The following is a 17,262-nucleotide window of genomic DNA, read 5'->3' as shown; positions in this document are numbered from 1 at the left end:
TTTTCCGATTTTTATGGGAAATTGCGTTATCCGGTTTTGGTGGGAAATTGCGTTTTTCCGGTTTTGGCGGGAAATTGTGTTTGTCGGTTTCGGCAGGAAATTGGGGTTTTCCGATTTTGACGGGAAATTGCGTTTTCCGGTTTTAGCGGGAAATTGCGTTTTCCGGTTTTGGCGGGAAATTGCGTTTTTCTAGTTTTGATGGGAAATTGCGTTTTCCGGTTTTGATGGGAAATTGCGTTTTTCTGGGTTTGGCAGGAAATTGTGTTTTTCCGGTTTTTGCGGGAAATTGTTATTTTTACGATTTTGATGAAAATTGCATTTTCGATTTTGGCGGAAAATTAAGTTTTTCCGATTTTTGTGGAAAAAATGTGTTTTTGTGATTTTGGCCATTTTTTAATTAAAAACTAAATGGGTCAGAGTTGACCCAACCCAATAGATCCATTTAACTTGTTAATCCATTAACTTGTTAACCCATTAATCTGTTAACCCATTAACTTGTTAACCCATCAACCCATGAGATCAAAAATAAACAATTCATTTGGGTTAATAGGTCAATTTAGATTGGATCAACCCATGGGTCATGACCCATTTTGACATCCCTAAATGTACCTAACTATTATAGAAAAATGGAAAATCAGAAAAATACTAATAAAGGACAGTACTAGCAAACATAAAATTATGTCTGATTAAGTTTAGTAGATCCAAAATACATTAATACCAAAAGATTTGCATCAGCATACAAAGATTTCCCCTGTTATCTAATTACCCACATATTTAACAATTAACAAGACGTTCCATCATCTTTCAGTCTCTTGCTTGCTCTAGAAAGCAACGGTAAAAACTTCAGTAGTCTTTTCTTTGCACAACGCAACAACTTCCGACATTCATGGTACTCCATGGCCATTCGATCATAGCAGCAAAAAGGGCAGAGAAGGTTGTCGTGTTCGTCAAAGTGAACCTCACCATCCAAGCATTCTTTATGAACTTTTGTTGCACACTCGCTTCTGCTGCACGTCAACAACAACGAGGATCCTCCTTGTCTTTTACATTTCCAGCACAAGTCGTCGTTCTCCGGTCTCGGTGGAATGTTGTTGACCAAGTCTGTATCTAAGTCATCATCGCTCCCACAGATTAACCAGGCTCCATCTTTTGTACATTTTACACGCACATCCGAGCTTGAAGAAGAGGTTTCCCTACAGTTGTTGCTAATGGGTGGTTGTTGTTGAGCACTAGTGTGATTGCCATCGGTCACAATTACTTCATCTCCCTCAGTAGTCTGCACCTGATCGTTGTCGATGACAATTACTTCATCCTTATCGGTTTGCTCTAAACCAGTATGCGCTTGCTGCTCTGGTTGATGATCATCGTCTTCGAGGACAACTACTTTATCCTTATTGGTTTGCTCTAAACCAGTATGCACGTGCTGCTCTGGTTGATGATGTTGATGATCATCGTCGTCCATGACAACTACTTCATCCTTATTGGTTTGCTCTAAACCAGTATGCACTTGCTTCTCTGGTTGATGATCATCTTCGTCCATGACAACTACTTCATCCTTATCGGTTAGCTCTAAACCAGTATGCGCTTGCTGCTCTGTTTGATGATCATCTTCGTCCATGACAACTACTTCATCCTTATTGGTTAGCTCTAAACCAGTATGCGTTTGCTGCTCTGGTTGATGATCATCTCTATAATAAACAGGGTCCACAGTAGGAGGAGAAGCTGCAGCACTTGTACGATTATTCTCCATTGCAATAACATCTCTCAGCTAAAAAGAAAATTTGAATTGTATTTCAATCAGACTTGGGAATAAAACATAGAAGCAGATGGGGAAGAAGAGTGAGTTATGAAGTAATAGTCTTACCTTCTCAAGTGCACATAGTGGCAAAGACATGTTCTTGTGAGCAATAAAAGGAAGAAGATTGAAGTTTGACAGCTCCTGCATGCCCGGTCGTAATTCCGATACTACAGTGCAAATTGAGAACAAATTTGGCAGCTCCGGCATGTTCATCTAACAAAACAAATTGAGAACAAAGATTTAGATATATATATCCTATGATTGAGTCAATTTTTTTTTTTTTACAGTATCTTACATGTTTGAGAATGGCATGGAGGACATGGGTGTTGGTCAAGGAGAAATCAAACTCAATTCTTGGACCGACAGTAGCAGTGGAATCAATGTTCTTGGTAGGATCAAACAAGAACTCCAAGATTCTAAGAGACAAGATCTCGTTAATCCTGCTACCATAGTCATTTGTGGAGGGATAACCCATGTTCATCAAATCTGAAAGCAAAAAAGAAAAAAAGAGATTTTTAACATACAAGAAAAAATAACAAATGATAAAAGGATTAACTAGTACCGAGTATGCAGGGAAGGTCCTTGTGGAATTTGGCAACGTATTCGATACACCAATACCATTCAGCGATTTGAGGAGGTAGAGAAGAATACTCATTCATGAGATCCTCAAGGCTCCTCAGGCTCTCTTTTTCTTTCTCTTTCTCTTTCTCTTTGTCTTTGTCTGTGTCTTTGTCTTTGTCTTTCTCTTTCTCTTTCTCTTTCTCTTTCGCTGTCTCTTTCCCTTTCTTCTTTCTGATTTTTCTTCCGTCCACTTTCCATTTCCCACCACCCCATTCGTACGATGGGTGAGCCCACGGTGGCAGCACCCTGCCTCCTACTCTAGCAGCACAAGAGGTGGAACCTCCTGTCTCCTTTCTAGTGCCTTCCACCGTAGCAGGAGGGGGAGAATCCCAATCGCCCAAAATCTCTGTACTCTCAGTGTCTAAATGATCCTCCATTGTTTGCGCGCACTGTAATTTACAAGACGTGGAACCTCTCTCCTTTCTAGTGCCTTCCACCGCAGGAGCAGGAGGAGAAGGAGGAGGAGAATCCCAATCGTCGCTCCAAATCTCTGTTCTCTCACTGTCTGAATGATTCTCCATTAATTGCGCACTGTAACACACAAAAAGAAACAAGAATAGAGAGAGAGATAACACTTTAAGCTGCTTCCTTTTTGAGTTCAAAAAGTGTATCTAGTCTACAGTGACGAAACTGAATTCGAGAGAAACCCTAAAATAAAAACTGCGTGGCAAAGCTTTCAAATTTAGAAAAACAGAGCCAGGCTACCTCTATTAATTGATTCGCAAACTTCTAAGTCCTCCACCTATCTTCCTTCTTCTTCTTCTACGATCGGCTGGTCAGTCACTCACCAGAGACCTCCACTCACCACCGTAATTTACTATTACTGAGAAAAAGTAAATCTATGTCTTAAGCAAGTGGTAACTATTATAGAAAAAGAAAAAAGGAAAATCAGAAGCAAAAAAAAATATATTAGCAGCACTAACAAAAAAGAAATTATGTAGTGATAGGTAGTGGGCTTAATAAAGCCCAATACAAAAGATATCACATACCCAAAGCTTGTATAACACACGCAGAGCGAGCTTTCAAACGAAATAAAACCAAATCTCAGTTTTAACTCTTGCAAAATTACTGATCAACTACGAATAACCATATCTCAGCTTCCTTGTATTCCATTGATAATCCTTTTGATCGATTCATAGTTCTGTTTTTTTTTTAAAGCATTTTATAAATTTAAAAACTATATAATATAGCAGTTCGTATGGTAAAATCTGGTTGATCATAACCAATGTCATTTAGAGAAATGTCTTTTAGATTATTAGAACCGAACTGACAATAGTTTTGTTTCTCAAGTTTTACAAGACTATAATATATAGTTTCAAAAGAAGAAATAGTGAAAAAGTGTTACATAGGAAACTTGGAGAGCCAAGAAGAAGAAGAATACATCTCCTTTTAGAAGAAATGATTAGAGTTTTAATTAAATGGTTTAGTTAATTAATATAACATTTAATAGAGTTTTGAAAAAATAGAACTAAATTGGTTAGAAGAAATAACCAAGGTAGGAGGACGTGTCAAACTACTAACTTTGAAGTGCAAGAGGGCATTTAAGAAACCAATAAGCTAAGCGGATCTGCAATATTCTGGCACCCCTTAAACAATATAACTTGTAGTTGAATTGCTGGGCCAAACATTAAAACATTTTGAAAACTCGGGCTATAATGAATCTATGCTTGTCATGTTTCTATTAATCGCTGCTTAGTAGAGACAATAATAAGATCATGTGTGCAGTATGTGTTTGGTTGGATGCTCATGTTGTCGTGTTTTTCTTTTAATGAGTTTGTATACATTAACACTCTCCTCTATTTTGTTTTGTGTTTTTGGTATTAAAGGGGAGGTTTATTGGCACGATTGGGCCCAAGAGGTAAAAGCATAATCATTAACATTATGTGACCCACTGTTGATAGCTAGTATTCATATTTGACCATCTTGTTGTGTGTTTCAGAGCCAGAGGAAGTATGATATGAATACATTGAATACTTTGATCGATCCGAGAAGATCTGGGATCATTGTTCTCTGATCGAAAATAGTGAACTATCATCTGTCGAAGATATCTGCACAAAATATAATCTTTAAGTAATACATTTTCTGTAACTTGCGCCTCTAGAGGAGTAATGTTTTTGGTCAGGAAATTGATAGTCTTTGGGATTATTCCACCTTTGGCTCAGTTAACTCGTGAACTAGTTTACATTCGTGGTGAAGGCTTGGTGTTGATTCTCTTTTCTTTTCTCTTATATTATGACTCTGTTCCATTTATTTGCCTCGCCAAAATTATGTAATTGTCCAAGGATGGCGAAGAGCGTCGTTGACACTGAAAATATTAAAATATATATGCTTGTCATGTACCTATATCCCACCTTCTCATGGCTGGCTTATTGTAACAAGTTCTCGTAACATTTAATTATTGGTTCATGATCTGAAACTCTTGTCCCCGTGTAAGTCATGCTTTTCTAGTTACAATGGTCTCCAGTTACCTCTAAACGATAAGAACAAAGAGGCAGAGAGTCGCAAAGACATGTAAAACGCCATAAAAACATAATAATAGTCTCCCATATATTATAAAACCAAATTCATACAAAGCACGATAAAACACAACACACTTGCTTGACAAGGAGGCTACCTCAACTTCTCAAGACCTTATTCATTATTATTTATTAAGAAAAAAAAAACAGAAAAGCTCAAAAGTAGTTTTAGATAATAAAGTTCTGCTAGATTCCCTCGTCCTTCTCGTCCTCGCTGCTGCAGCTACTATTGCTGCTGCTCCACTCACACTTCAATGTAGATCTAGGCGACCCACAGTACTTGCCTAGCTTCTCAAACGTCTGATACATCACCGTTCCACTCTCTTCTCCCAAAGACTCAAAAGTCCTCTCTCTGCATCCATAATCTTCCAAGTCCACACTGATCTCAGGCTTGTAAGCGTTCACTCCAACGCTCGAGTGCACTGCCACAGAGAATTGCTTCGGCTCGAAGCAAGACAGGACTCTAGTCACCAGCTGGCTCAGGTCCATGGTGTTGAAGTCATAACCCACAGCTTCGAAGCTAGCGTAGCTAAACCCATCCTCAGGGGTAACATGGATAGTGGAGATCGCATCTCCTTCGATGGAGTTCATAGAGTAGCCACAGGGCTCGAACTCAAAGTCGCAGATCTGGGAGTTTGGGAGGATCTTTCTGATTCCAGAGTTGTCAGTCATTGATCCTGTCTCGCCATTCTTGAAGAAGACAGATGCTTTCTCCCTGTCTAGACCAGTCATGCACATCTCAAGCGTGTAGACATTGTTGTTGCTTGGGGACTGGGAAGAGGAAGCAGCATAGACGTGCCATTTCTTAGTCTCGTCATCATTTCCCATCAAGTAGGCAACGCTGTTCAAACCCAGCTGCAAAAAGTGACCATCAAGAACAGAGACTTCTTCAGAAAAGCTCCGGTGAGGAAAAGGCTGACCCCCAGGGCAGAGGAAGGAGCCACGAGTGTATTTAACAGACTTTACACTCAGAGAGAGCTCGCCGGCAAGCTTAAGAAGAGGCGGGATGGAGAGGAGGAGCTTGGTGGTGCCGCAAGTCTTGATGATGACTTTGTAAGGGTAGACAAAGAAGCTGGACTCAGAGAGGACGTAGGAGTCCAAGTGATCGTTGGAGAGAGAAGAAACGATCTCGCAAGCAGCAGGAGTGAGTATTTGGTCCAGCTGAGACCTGGTCAGAGCACGGAGACCCATGCCCTTGGAGTCTTGGAAGAAGCTTGGCTCGAAGAAAGAGACCTCGAGGCGCTTCTCGTAGCCTTCGAAACCGATGGAAGATAAGGCCATGTTCGCCTTGTTTGTTGTTGTAGGAGGAGAGAACGATTGGATTGGGGGAACCAAGCAGAAACGGAGCTAAGAAGAAAGTAAATTATGAACTGGAAATTAAAGAAAGCGATAACTATATTAGGAGACTCTCGGTGCACGCTACAACTCAGGATGGCCTCTTAGCGCACTGCAAAGAAGGTGAAAAAAAAACATTGTTATAAGATAAACATGTCATGAAGGGAGAGAGTAGTAATAAAATGATTGGGAAGAAAAGGTTACGTTGGAGTAGACAGAAGATTTGAATTTCTTGATTCCACCGTTGGGGCGAACGTCTTCAATGCTGTAACCGAGGGGAGCTTCGTAAAATAAGGAACTACTACTACTGCTGGACTTCTTTTTACCACCTTTCGATTCCATCACAATCTCATTCACGCGTTCTGTTATTACAAGACCAAAACCATATGTGGTCAGATAAAGAGGAACAAAGAGATTCAATGTTCAAAGTTGAGATTTTTTTTTATCACAGATCCCGGAAAAAAAACATGATACATTAAGCATATCGGTTAATCAGATGGCACGTGATTGATAAATGTTTCATTAGATCTAAAACTATGATGAACCTCTAAGATAACGGCTAATCATTAAAACGTAAAACTATGAATTTAGATCAAGACATAACGAATATCAAATTATCAATCTCGATCAGAATTACGAATCTCTTAATTATACAAAATCATATGATAATTTGTATATATCAATCAAAAACGTAGATCAGACGTTAGGTATGCTTACATATAATATATGAATTTAGATGTAGACCACAGACTGAAAAATCCCTCCTTTCCAGATATCAAACGAAAACCTTCAAACCTAAAATTCAAAACAATTCCATTAGACAAACAATCAGATCTACGAAAGGGAAATTAATGAGAAGATAGATCTATATATATCAAACAGAGAGCAAAAGCTCACCAGATAAAAGATGATTCAGGAAAACGAAAGACTTTTGAATTATAAAAAGCTCTTGAGACAATTTCGAAGAGATACTAAAAGAAAACCCTAAATTTGAGAGAAACGCTTATGAATGGTTTGGTAATAATGAGGCAAATGAAGAAGCGTTTTCTGAGGAGAAAAAGAGGACAGAGATCGTCCTTTATATAAGCCCAGTCCTAAAGTTACGCGCCCAAGATTTACGATTTTGCCCTTAAAAACTTAATAAGAAAGGTTTTCGCGTTAACTATGCGTTAACCTCTCCTTGAACCGTTCATTTTTGTTTTGTTATCGAACGATTTACTAAAATTTAGTAATGTGGAAAGAAATGGGAGGTGCGTGACTACTTATTTGTTTAAATTTGTTTTTCCTGCTACCACTAAGGAAAATTATTTAATTCCTTATCATTCTTTTTGAACATGCACTATATTTTTGGACGATTATCTTTCGGCCGAGTAAAGAAGTTACGTGTACCGCTTGGGCGGATAACTCGAGGTGAGCTGTCTGTCACGTAAATTGGGCCGAGAGTATCAAATTCTATTTAATTTTTCCTCTCAGAGGCCTACTTTCTCTCTCTCTCTCACATGCACCGCTAAATGACAAAAACGACCCCTCCAGTGACTCACTCATGACTCATGAGCCCATTTGTCAACAAAAGTACAACATTATAATTGTGTAAAAAAGTAAATCCAATTAACATATGACTTATATTAACTATTCTAGTAAAAAGTAAACCCAATCAACATAATTACGCGATTACTCAAGTCAAACATAATTAAAACTTTTTCTATAATGATTTACCTTTCTAAATTAATAATGAGATTTCTTTCTACAAAAACAAGTCACTATCTAAAAGCTGGATGGATCATATACCTTCTTTACCAAGATATTGGTAAAAAAGAATCAGAGCGTTTCTGATAAGAATTCCCCGCCCTCTCCCCAATTTGACCAACATGATATAAAAAGAATATATTCCAATCAAAAAAATAAAAATAAAGAATGAGTAAAGAACTCAAATTCCTGCATATGGATGGATAGTTCTTGCAAACGCATACATGGGTTAAAAGTATCCATCAAGCTAATCACGTCCCCAGATTAGCCCATTTATATCCAATGGGCTTTATTGTATCTTACCTCTTGTATTGGATAGTCCAATAATCGCTGGAGTCGTCATTATATTTCGTTTTTCTTTTTTAAATGGTCACAAACTCCAATTCACTAATTTATTTTTTTTCCGTCAAAATTGTTTGGAGCTTTTGCGCAAGCTCTTATCCTTTCAATCGGACAGAACAGCCGCAGCTTCAAGACGACAACTTTTTTCCAATTCAATCTTTGCGCTGGGGTGGGGTTTCGTAAGATTTTAGTTTCGTCTCAATGTTTCGCCCAATTACGATGAACAACGCATGATTCAGCTTCCCAGGAACGAAAGTCAATGGCTACTACTTTCAATGTTCTCTGTAGTGATCGGTTTCATCTCAAAGGAGCTAATCCTCCGGAGAGACTTAGCAGAACAGTAGTGTATCCGAGGATTAGCGAGCTTAATGTTGTTAGTGTCGCTCGGACAAACAAGAATCTGTCGTTTAGTTGCAAAAGACTTGGTCGGTTTTCTTGTAATAGCGAGGTTAAGCGACTAGCGAATGGCGATTATTATGGTGAAAATGGTACGAGCAAAGGAACGAGAAGAAGAAGAAGAAGGTTTTCTCTTAGGCTTCGACCTAGATTACGCTTACTGAGCATGAGACTCGGCAGATTCGATCTCAGAGCATCACTGCAAGATTTCAGGTTGTTTCTGAGAAAGAATATCAAGAGAGTGATCTTATCTACTGGCGTGGCGGTTATCTTTGGACTTTGTTATCTGTTCCTGAGGCTAACCGCTGTTCCCTCTCCCTCCATCGTTCCTTACTCCGACTTCGTAACGAATCTTCGAGGTGGTTCTGTCTCAAAAGTCTTGCTCGAAGAAGGTTCTCGTCGAATCTATTACAACACCGATGAGAGCGTTGACAACAAGTCTGAGGCTTTGGAAGAAACTGAAGTAGCAGCCGTTACTACGAAAGACGTTGGAAAGGTTCGAGCTTTGGCTCCTGTGTGGAAGTACGTGACGAGGAAAGTAGATCATGACGAGAAGTTTCTTCTTAGTTTGATGAGGGAGAAAGGGATCACTTATAGCTCAGCTCCTCAGTCCGCGTTGGTGTCGATGAGAACTACTTTGATAACAATCATCTCTCTGTGGATTCCTTTAACTCCGCTTATGTGGCTTCTCTATCGGCAACTCTCAGCATCCAACAGCCCTGCCAAAAAACGACGGTCTAAGAATCCCACAGTTGGATTTGATGATGTGGAGGGCGTTGATTCTGCTAAAGACGAGCTCGTTGAGGTAATAATATTCAGTAGTTCTTTTTTCTTTTTAATCCAAAACCTTGATGTTGTATGGTGTCTTTACTGTGTAGATAGTGTCATGTCTTCAAGGAAGTATAAACTACAAGAAGCTAGGAGCAAGGTTACCTAGAGGCGTGCTTTTAGTCGGTCCACCAGGGACCGGTAAAACCTTGTTGGCTCGAGCTGTAGCCGGAGAAGCTGGAGTTCCCTTCTTCTCTGTTTCCGCTAGCGAGTTTGTTGAAATGTTTGTCGGAAGAGGCGCTGCGAGAATCAGAGATCTTTTCAGTGCGGCAAGGAAGAACTCGCCTTCCATTATATTCATAGATGAGCTCGATGCGGTTGGTGGAAAACGCGGTAGAAGTTTCAATGATGAACGTGACCAGACCCTAAACCAGGTTATAAGAATTCAACAACCTTTTCAATACACTAGTTAGTTGCCATTTGCTGATATATGCTTCTCTTCCTTTTTTTTGTAGTTGCTTACTGAGATGGATGGATTCGAGTCAGACATTAAAGTCATTGTAATCGCAGCAACTAACCGACCAGAAGCGTTAGACCCTGCTCTTTGTCGGCCAGGACGATTCTCGAGAAAAGTTGTGGTTGCAGAACCGGACCAAGAAGGACGTAGGAAAATCTTGGCAGTACATCTGAGAGACGTGCCTCTAGAAGAAGATGCGTTTCTCATATGTGATCTGGTTGCTTCTCTGACTCCCGGATTCGTAGGTGCTGATCTCGCCAATATCGTCAATGAAGCTGCATTGCTCGCTGCTCGTAGAGGTCAGACTTTTGTTTTTATATAAATATAATAGCAAATCTTGTTACTTTCCCGGTTGTGTAAAAACTAAAGAGAGATGAATTGTTTTCAGGCGGGGAAGCTGTGGCAAGGGAAGATATAATGGAAGCGATAGAGAGGGCGAAGTATGGGATCAATGATAAGGAAGTGAAGCAAAGGACGTTAGGAAATGAACTCAGCAAGCTGTTCCCATGGATGCCATCTTTGGCTGGTGGGAGGAACAGTCCAGATCAAGACGGTTTACAAGGACCGTTAGGTTATCAATCTCTTAGCTAAACCAAACCAACAAAAACCGGTGAAAGAGCAAATCCACTGATACGAAGTTTCTTTGCATCTGAATTTTGTTGAAATGTACGTTTTTTAATCTTTGTTTACAAAGCGTTTTGTCAGTCTGATACATAATGCGGTTAAAACGTCGTCGTTCACAGAACGTAATGTAAAATATGTACTACATGCATTGAATAAAACGTCGTCGTTTTACGAAGATTCCCCTATAACAAGAGAAGTGGACGAAGCAAAAACCCAGAAAGGTCGAAACGAATCTCTCCGGCGAAAATAACGATCGCATTCGATGGGGGAAGGCGGCGATGATCCACAGAGATTGAAGAAGATTGCTGCGGCAGCTTACGAGTACGATAACGACACTCGGTGGGTAGATTACTGGTCCAATATCCTCATCCCTCCTCACATGGCTACTCGCCCCGAGGTCGTCGAGCATTACAAGCGCAAATTCTACCAACGCTACCTGGTCCGTTCTCTCTTTTAACACTCTTGAATTTGCGTTTCTAGTCTACGTACTGTGAGTTCGAGTTTGATTTAGTGCGAACTACTTAGTTTTGTTGAACTTTGAATCTTAGGGTTTAACGTGTGTTGCAGTTGATAGATTTATGATTTGAAGTTTAGATGTTCCTTCTTTTTTTTTTTGGTAGGATCCTGATCTGGTTGTGGAGCCAATATCGAGTTCTTCTTCATCTTCTTCGCAATATGCAAGACCAACTGCAACTACCAATTCAAATGAACAAGCTCGTTCACGGAACTCTGGTGGACTTTTTTTTCTGATATAGTCATGAACTTTCAATCTATGCTATGTGAGATGAGTTTACTGACTAAACTCTTGTGTATGATCAGGATCTGTTCCTCGAACAACTGGGCCATCTGCTACTGCAAGTTCAGGGCGCGGGCGCTGGGATCAGCAGACTATTCTGTTTTCTATCAATGCTTGGGTACTTATTATGCTTTCCCTATTGCAGTTTCTTGTTCTTTGTGCTAGTTAAAATATTTTATTTTTAGCCGCCCGACTGCTTTTCTCTTCGTATTTTATTGGATCAGAATCACTCCTTATGCACTGAACTCTAGACTTCTGTGTATAATTTTTTTACTAGACTTAATTCTTTTTTAAAGGTTTTGCTTCTTATTAGGTCTCTCTGAGTTGGGATTACTTGTACTTTCTGCTGTTGAATCCTTTACTTGGACAATATTAAATGAGATGTTGTGTGGTGCACTGTTTTTTTGTTCTCATGTCTTGATGTACTTGTCATACTCAGATATTCGCTAATCAAGACTAATGCGTTTTTTTCCTGGTATACTTCAGTTAACTATTTTTTTCCTCACCTAGTCTCTTAATTTATTTCATCTTTTGCAGGTTTTCGTTATAGCTGTGCTGGCAGTGTTACCTCTCGTACCAAAGAACCTCTCTAATAGGGCTTATCGTCTATCTTTCATGGGAACTGCATGCTCATCTCTTTTTTCCTTGTACTCTCTTTACGGGGTAAACCATCTGATCTCCCTTTTCCACCAATTTTAGTGTCTTCTTTTTTGTAAGCTGATTTTTGTTATCTGCAGAGGCCAAGTGCATGGAATATGCAAGGCCTGCAAGTTTATTTTCAATCAATTATGGGAGCAAAGGATTTCATCTATTTCATATACTGCCTTTCATTTGTCACTTCACATCTCTGTATCAAGTGTAAGAGTTGGTTGAATTGTTTGTTTTGCTGATTTTCTTCAAGCTATATAATTTGTAATGATATGTCTCCTTATCGATTTCTTGCAGTTGCTTTGATTCCCATCTTGTGTCGAGCACTTGAACAATTAGCCAAGTTCTTGAGACGTAACTTCACTCGTTCCACTATATACAGGTAGCTTGCATCCTGCTGATCAGCAGGTTTTTCGTTTGTGAATTCTTACTGATGCTTATCTGTTGCTCTGTGTCCTGTTTTGTGATGATTATCAGAAAGTACTTGGAAGATCCTTGCGTGTGGGTGGAGTCAAACACAACTACTCTTAACATCCTCTCATCGCAGGCTGAGATAGCCATCGGCTTCCTTCTGATTATCTCTCTTCTCTCGTACGTACACGCTAAGTTTATTGGCACTTAATTCCTTTAAAACCTTTGAAATAAATTGAGTTCGTATTTGCTGCTTTGGTTCGGACTGCATTTACTCGTTTTCACTCATCTGATCGAAGCTATCATTTTATTTACTGTAGATGGCAACGCAACATTATACAGACATTCATGTACTGGCAGGTACGTCTATTGAAAAAAAATTCTTACTTTACTTTACTTTTGGTTCGAGTCATCATATCTCTCTATTGGCTCAACATTTCCAAGTAGAATTCATTGTTAAAACTTGATCAACTGAACATATAGACATAAGCTTATAGCTACCCTTGTCATCATTCTCTCCATGTGTTTGTTTTGTTTTTTTTCTTTTGTTGGCAGCTATTGAAGCTAATGTATACGAGTTTGTTTTTTTTTTGTTTCTTTTTGTGGGCAGCTATTGAAGCTGATGTATCAAGCACCAGTAACGGCAGGATACCATCAAAGCACGTGGAGCAGAATCGGGAGGACGGCGAATCCGATCATCCAACGCTACGCTCCCTTCTTGAATACACCGGTCACTGCCGTCCAGAGATGGTGGTTCAGGTGAAAAACCAACAGAAAATGCGGAGGTGACTTTTGGAACCCCTTAAAGACCAAAGAAAAGGTTTCAGCTTTACTTTCATTTCAACTCTCAGTCGTAGAGTAGATTCTTCTCATCTTACGTTTTTGGGTTATGAAATATTATTGTTGCTAAAAAAAATTTACTTTCTCTTCTGGTTGCTAATTTAGATAACTTAATTCCCCGCTGCATACGTGATCATTATAAGATTTATAATTTTCCTACAAATCATAATTATGTTAAATATCAGCTGGCCCTATAAAATTGGTGAAATTTTGTAGTGCAAAATTTTTGATATCATTTTAAATTTTATCGTTCGGATAATCAAAGATATTGCAAAAAATATATAGGTGACATTAATAGTACTCATAATTGATTGGGTGTTTGTAAATTAGTCTTCTGTTCGTAAAAGGGAAAATCTAAAATATTGTATGTGCAGAGGAGAAAAAAGAATCCCAATAATAGTAGGAACAAAAGAGATGGCATCATTGATTTGGATTCTTCTCCATGGTTGGTGCTCGTGCCACCGCTAAGTTTAACCCATCACGTTCTTAGATGTGGATCTCGCGGTTCCATGTGGCGTCCATACACAACTATGCCGAAGTTACAAGTGTTAAGAGACATCAAAACACATATAATCACCAATAGCGTTTACGTTAGCAGCTGCCATTTGGTGGAACTCAATCCATTATTCTTATCGCAGCAATTATTGTAGCACAAGTTGTTTAATATCATCAACCCCAAATGCATAGGTAATTAACAATGATATCTCACTTAATTAGGTAGGTAATTAGTAGAGATTCCAATTAAAATTAGACAATTAGGAAGATACGACGCAGTTTTGGAGCGCATTGCATCTTTCCTTCTCTGTGACGAGGGAGCGCACATGCTTAAATAGCTTTTTCAAAAGTTCGAAACTATTTAAAAAAGAAAAAATCAGAGAACCTGATCAATAATAAAAGCGAACAAGAGGAGGAGAGACGAACGAAGAGGAGAAACCAAACACGAGAGATCCAATCTTTTTTAAACGGCGGACATGCAATCACCAGAAAAGGTTCGTCGTAGAGTATTGGGGAAGTCATCGGCGCCTCAAATTTGTAGGCAGCAGTCTTTAACTCGAGACATAGGCCATGCGGCGGCGGAAACGTATCTGATAACTCGTCTTAGCTTCGACCTCCTTGGATATCTCGGGTACTTTATTTCAACTTTCCCTCCCCCATATTCATATAAGATTGCGTCAGAGTACCTTGTGCGGCAGGGTATCGTTAATTTGTTCTTGTGATTGTAACTTGCTCCACAGGGAAACAAATAAAAAAAATATGCAAAAGCTTACAATTAGTCCCTGAATTTGTTTATTTATTTATTTACTATTGAGTTTTATGGTAATCTTGTGAGACATGTGATGTAAAGAAACAGAGAGGTTGTGTTTGAATGGTTGCAAGTTTTGATTCAGGGTAGGTTATCGGTGGATCACAAGATTACTTGCTCTTGCTTGTTATGCAATCCTCCTTATGCCTGGATTTCTTCAAGGTGACCATTCTCTTTGTTGATGAATATTTAATTATTAATAAGCTGTTTGTTAATTTAATTGTACACTAATTAAGCAAGCTTGTTTTTTTTTTTGGGCTTCTGCAGTTGCATATCATTATTTTTTCTCACCCCAAGTTAGGAGGAGTATTGTATATGGAGATCAACCTAGGAATAGGTAATTTTAGACTGTGGAGCCAGCATAATCTAGGCCTGCTCCCTTCACTTTGCATATCACAAATGATTTGATGTGATCTCGATTGTTTTTTTTTTGCCAGGCTGGATTTGTACTTACCACCACCAACAAGTGACGGCCTTAAGCCTGTTGTAGTTTTTGTGACGGGTGGAGCTTGGATTATCGGGTAATCCACTCTCAGTCGTTTCTACTTAAATACGTTTTAGTATGTAAAATGCATAAATTTTCTTATCTTGGTTAACTTTAAATAGAACAGTAGGATCCCTGAAGCTACAACTTTTTTCTTTTAAAGATAAAGTCGAATTGGTGGTAGTTTCATACTTGTCATATCGTTCAGGTACAAAGCTTGGGGTTCTCTCTTGGGACTGCAGCTAGCAGAAAGGGATATCATTGTTGCATGTCTTGATTACAGGTAAGCATAAGGGTTAATCTAGATTTTAATAACAAATATGTATATAATGTATCCCAAACCTAAACCAAACATCTTTGATCCAGAAACTTCCCTCAGGGAACAATTAGTGATATGGTAAGAGATGTTTCACAAGGAATCTCATTTGTCAGCAATAGCATCTCTGCATTTGGAGGCGATCCTAATAGGTACTTGGTGGATTCTCTATATATTTCACAGGCTCTGGTGATTGAACCATGTCTGCTTGTTTCTGTAGAATCTATTTGATGGGGCAATCAGCTGGTGCACATATCTCGTCCTGTGCTCTCATCGAACAAGCCATTAAAGAATCAAAAGGAGAGAGAATCTCATGGAGTGCTTCTCAGATAAAAGCTTACTTCGGTTTATCTGGCGGGTAAATTATTACTACTCGACTTAAATGTTACTTAATTTACCACGAAGCTTAACTTTTGTTCACAACTTGGGACAGGTACAATCTCTTCAATATGGTCGAACACTTCCATAACCGAGGCCTCTATCGTTCGATTTTCCTTAGGTAACTCTCCCTCCATATGATCAATTATATGTCTTACTACATTACTTTATGGTTGTTCAATATGTTGATCAACTTTGCAGCATAATGGAAGGAGAAGAGTCATTTGAACAATACTCTCCTGGCATCCGATTGAAAGAGCCGAGAGTAAGAAAAGCTGCATCTCTCTTGACTCATATTGTGCTTTTTCATGGATCCCAAGACTACTCCATCCCATGTGAAGCAAGGTTAGATCACCCGTCTACGAATCTGGACATCATGCTAATTACTTCCTACTTAAAAACAGACAGATGTTTTTTTTGGCGTTTTGTAGCAAAACTTTTGCAGAAGCTCTTCAAGGTGTTGAAGTTAAAACAGACCTAATTGTGTACAATGGTAAAACTCACACCGATCTATTTCTTCAGGTAAACAAATACTCTGCCTAGCTCAATGTTATGTACATAATAATTAACGAAGTAATGACGTTTTTTTTTCTTCACGTTTTTTTTTTCATTGCTAAGGATCCTTTGAGAGGTGGTAAAGACGAGCTGTTTGATCATATAGTCGCTATGATACACGCCAATGACCGTGACGCTTTGGGTAAAGATGCGGTTGCGCCGCCTAGAAGACGGCTTGTGCCGGAGTTTTTGCTGAAACTGGCTGGTAAGGTCAGCCCTTTTTGAACAATGAAAACTATCCGTTTCTTGTAACTTGTTCTTGTTCTGTTTCTTCTTCTTCGATTTGTGTATTTATTTTACTAGAAGTATTTATATACTTTGGATATGTAAAAAGACTCCCACATGTTAATATGATTGAATTATATAGCCTCTCTTTTCCTAAGCAAAGCCAAAAGAGTTTACATGTTTTTAATCTGGACAACTAAACAATATGGATCCAAAAAGAGTCAAAACTAAGGCAACTTTACTGCTCAGTTGATCAGAATATCACATTCAATTCAACCATGTCAAATTAGCTCACACTCCCTTTTACCTTTGCTTGCTTCCGCACTACGATGGAAGTACACTCACCTAGCTTGATTACGTCTCCATGGCGGAGAGTAGTAACGGGAGTATCTGGATCGAGAGTTTCCGAGTTCAGTACGGTGCCTTTATAATTAGATGGCCTTTTGCAAATAGGCCACACAGTAATTCAAAAAATCAAGAAAAGACCAAATTAAAATAAAAGTAATAATTAGAACCAAAGTACTTGAAAAAACTTAATACAAATCATAACATCGGCCACAGTAATTTCACACATGGAGGAAACAACACATTCGGTGTGAAAAATATTTTATTGAAGGAGAGAGAGAGAGAGAGAGAGAGAGAG

General features: G+C 39.0%; 5 protein-coding genes across 6 annotated transcripts; 3 read left to right on the top strand and 2 right to left on the bottom strand.

Annotated features, from left to right (window-relative positions):
- Positions 1–667: 667 nt before the first annotated feature.
- LOC108856965 (uncharacterized) lies at positions 668–3,288 on the bottom strand. Its single transcript, XM_018630877.2, has 5 exons — positions 3,125–3,288; positions 2,361–2,950; positions 2,094–2,284; positions 1,865–2,011; positions 668–1,768 (listed from the first exon to the last, which is right to left on the bottom strand). The coding sequence occupies exons 2-5, from the start codon at positions 2,938–2,940 to the stop codon at positions 782–784; spliced, it is 1,905 nt and encodes a 634-aa protein (XP_018486379.1). The 5' UTR covers positions 2,941–2,950; positions 3,125–3,288; the 3' UTR covers positions 668–781.
- A 1,655-nt stretch (positions 3,289–4,943) lies between these two features.
- On the bottom strand, positions 4,944–6,365 carry LOC108812509 (S-adenosylmethionine decarboxylase proenzyme 3). Its single transcript, XM_056986284.1, has one exon. The coding sequence runs from the start codon at positions 6,214–6,216 to the stop codon at positions 5,122–5,124; it is 1,095 nt and encodes a 364-aa protein (XP_056842264.1). The 5' UTR covers positions 6,217–6,365; the 3' UTR covers positions 4,944–5,121.
- Positions 6,366–8,389: 2,024 nt separating this feature from the next.
- Positions 8,390–10,838, top strand: LOC130495131 (probable inactive ATP-dependent zinc metalloprotease FTSHI 3, chloroplastic). Of its 2 annotated transcripts, XR_008934404.1 has the most exons (5): positions 8,390–9,559; positions 9,633–9,956; positions 10,038–10,338; positions 10,428–10,705; positions 10,783–10,838. XR_008934404.1 is itself a non-coding variant. In XM_056986278.1 (4 exons), the coding sequence occupies exons 1-4, from the start codon at positions 8,618–8,620 to the stop codon at positions 10,628–10,630; spliced, it is 1,770 nt and encodes a 589-aa protein (XP_056842258.1). In that variant the 5' UTR covers positions 8,390–8,617; the 3' UTR covers positions 10,631–10,838. The 2 variants fall into 2 exon arrangements, 1 of the variants encoding a protein (XP_056842258.1); XM_056986278.1 differs by having other exon boundaries at positions 10,428–10,838.
- A 15-nt stretch (positions 10,839–10,853) lies between these two features.
- LOC108835249 (uncharacterized) lies at positions 10,854–13,482 on the top strand. Its single transcript, XM_056986287.1, has 9 exons — positions 10,854–11,102; positions 11,284–11,395; positions 11,483–11,577; positions 11,997–12,122; positions 12,197–12,317; positions 12,405–12,489; positions 12,585–12,698; positions 12,839–12,878; positions 13,129–13,482. Exons 1-9 carry the CDS (start codon positions 10,926–10,928, stop codon positions 13,279–13,281), a joined length of 1,023 nt encoding a protein of 340 aa, XP_056842267.1. The 5' UTR covers positions 10,854–10,925; the 3' UTR covers positions 13,282–13,482.
- Positions 13,483–14,087: 605 nt separating this feature from the next.
- LOC108835250 (probable isoprenylcysteine alpha-carbonyl methylesterase ICMEL2) lies at positions 14,088–16,732 on the top strand. The gene is made up of 11 exons (XM_018608531.2): positions 14,088–14,484; positions 14,747–14,823; positions 14,929–14,998; positions 15,099–15,182; positions 15,354–15,428; positions 15,512–15,613; positions 15,682–15,819; positions 15,895–15,960; positions 16,041–16,184; positions 16,271–16,361; positions 16,458–16,732. The coding sequence occupies exons 1-11, from the start codon at positions 14,330–14,332 to the stop codon at positions 16,617–16,619; spliced, it is 1,164 nt and encodes a 387-aa protein (XP_018464033.1). The 5' UTR covers positions 14,088–14,329; the 3' UTR covers positions 16,620–16,732.
- Positions 16,733–17,262: the final 530 nt, after the last annotated feature.

The sequence above is a fragment of the Raphanus sativus genome, chromosome 5 (assembly GCF_000801105.2).
Source record: "Raphanus sativus cultivar WK10039 chromosome 5, ASM80110v3, whole genome shotgun sequence".
In the NCBI taxonomy this organism is placed as follows: domain Eukaryota; kingdom Viridiplantae; phylum Streptophyta; class Magnoliopsida; order Brassicales; family Brassicaceae; genus Raphanus; species Raphanus sativus.
The sequence above is the reverse complement of the archived record's forward strand: the minus strand, read 5'-3'. Positions and strand labels throughout refer to the sequence as shown.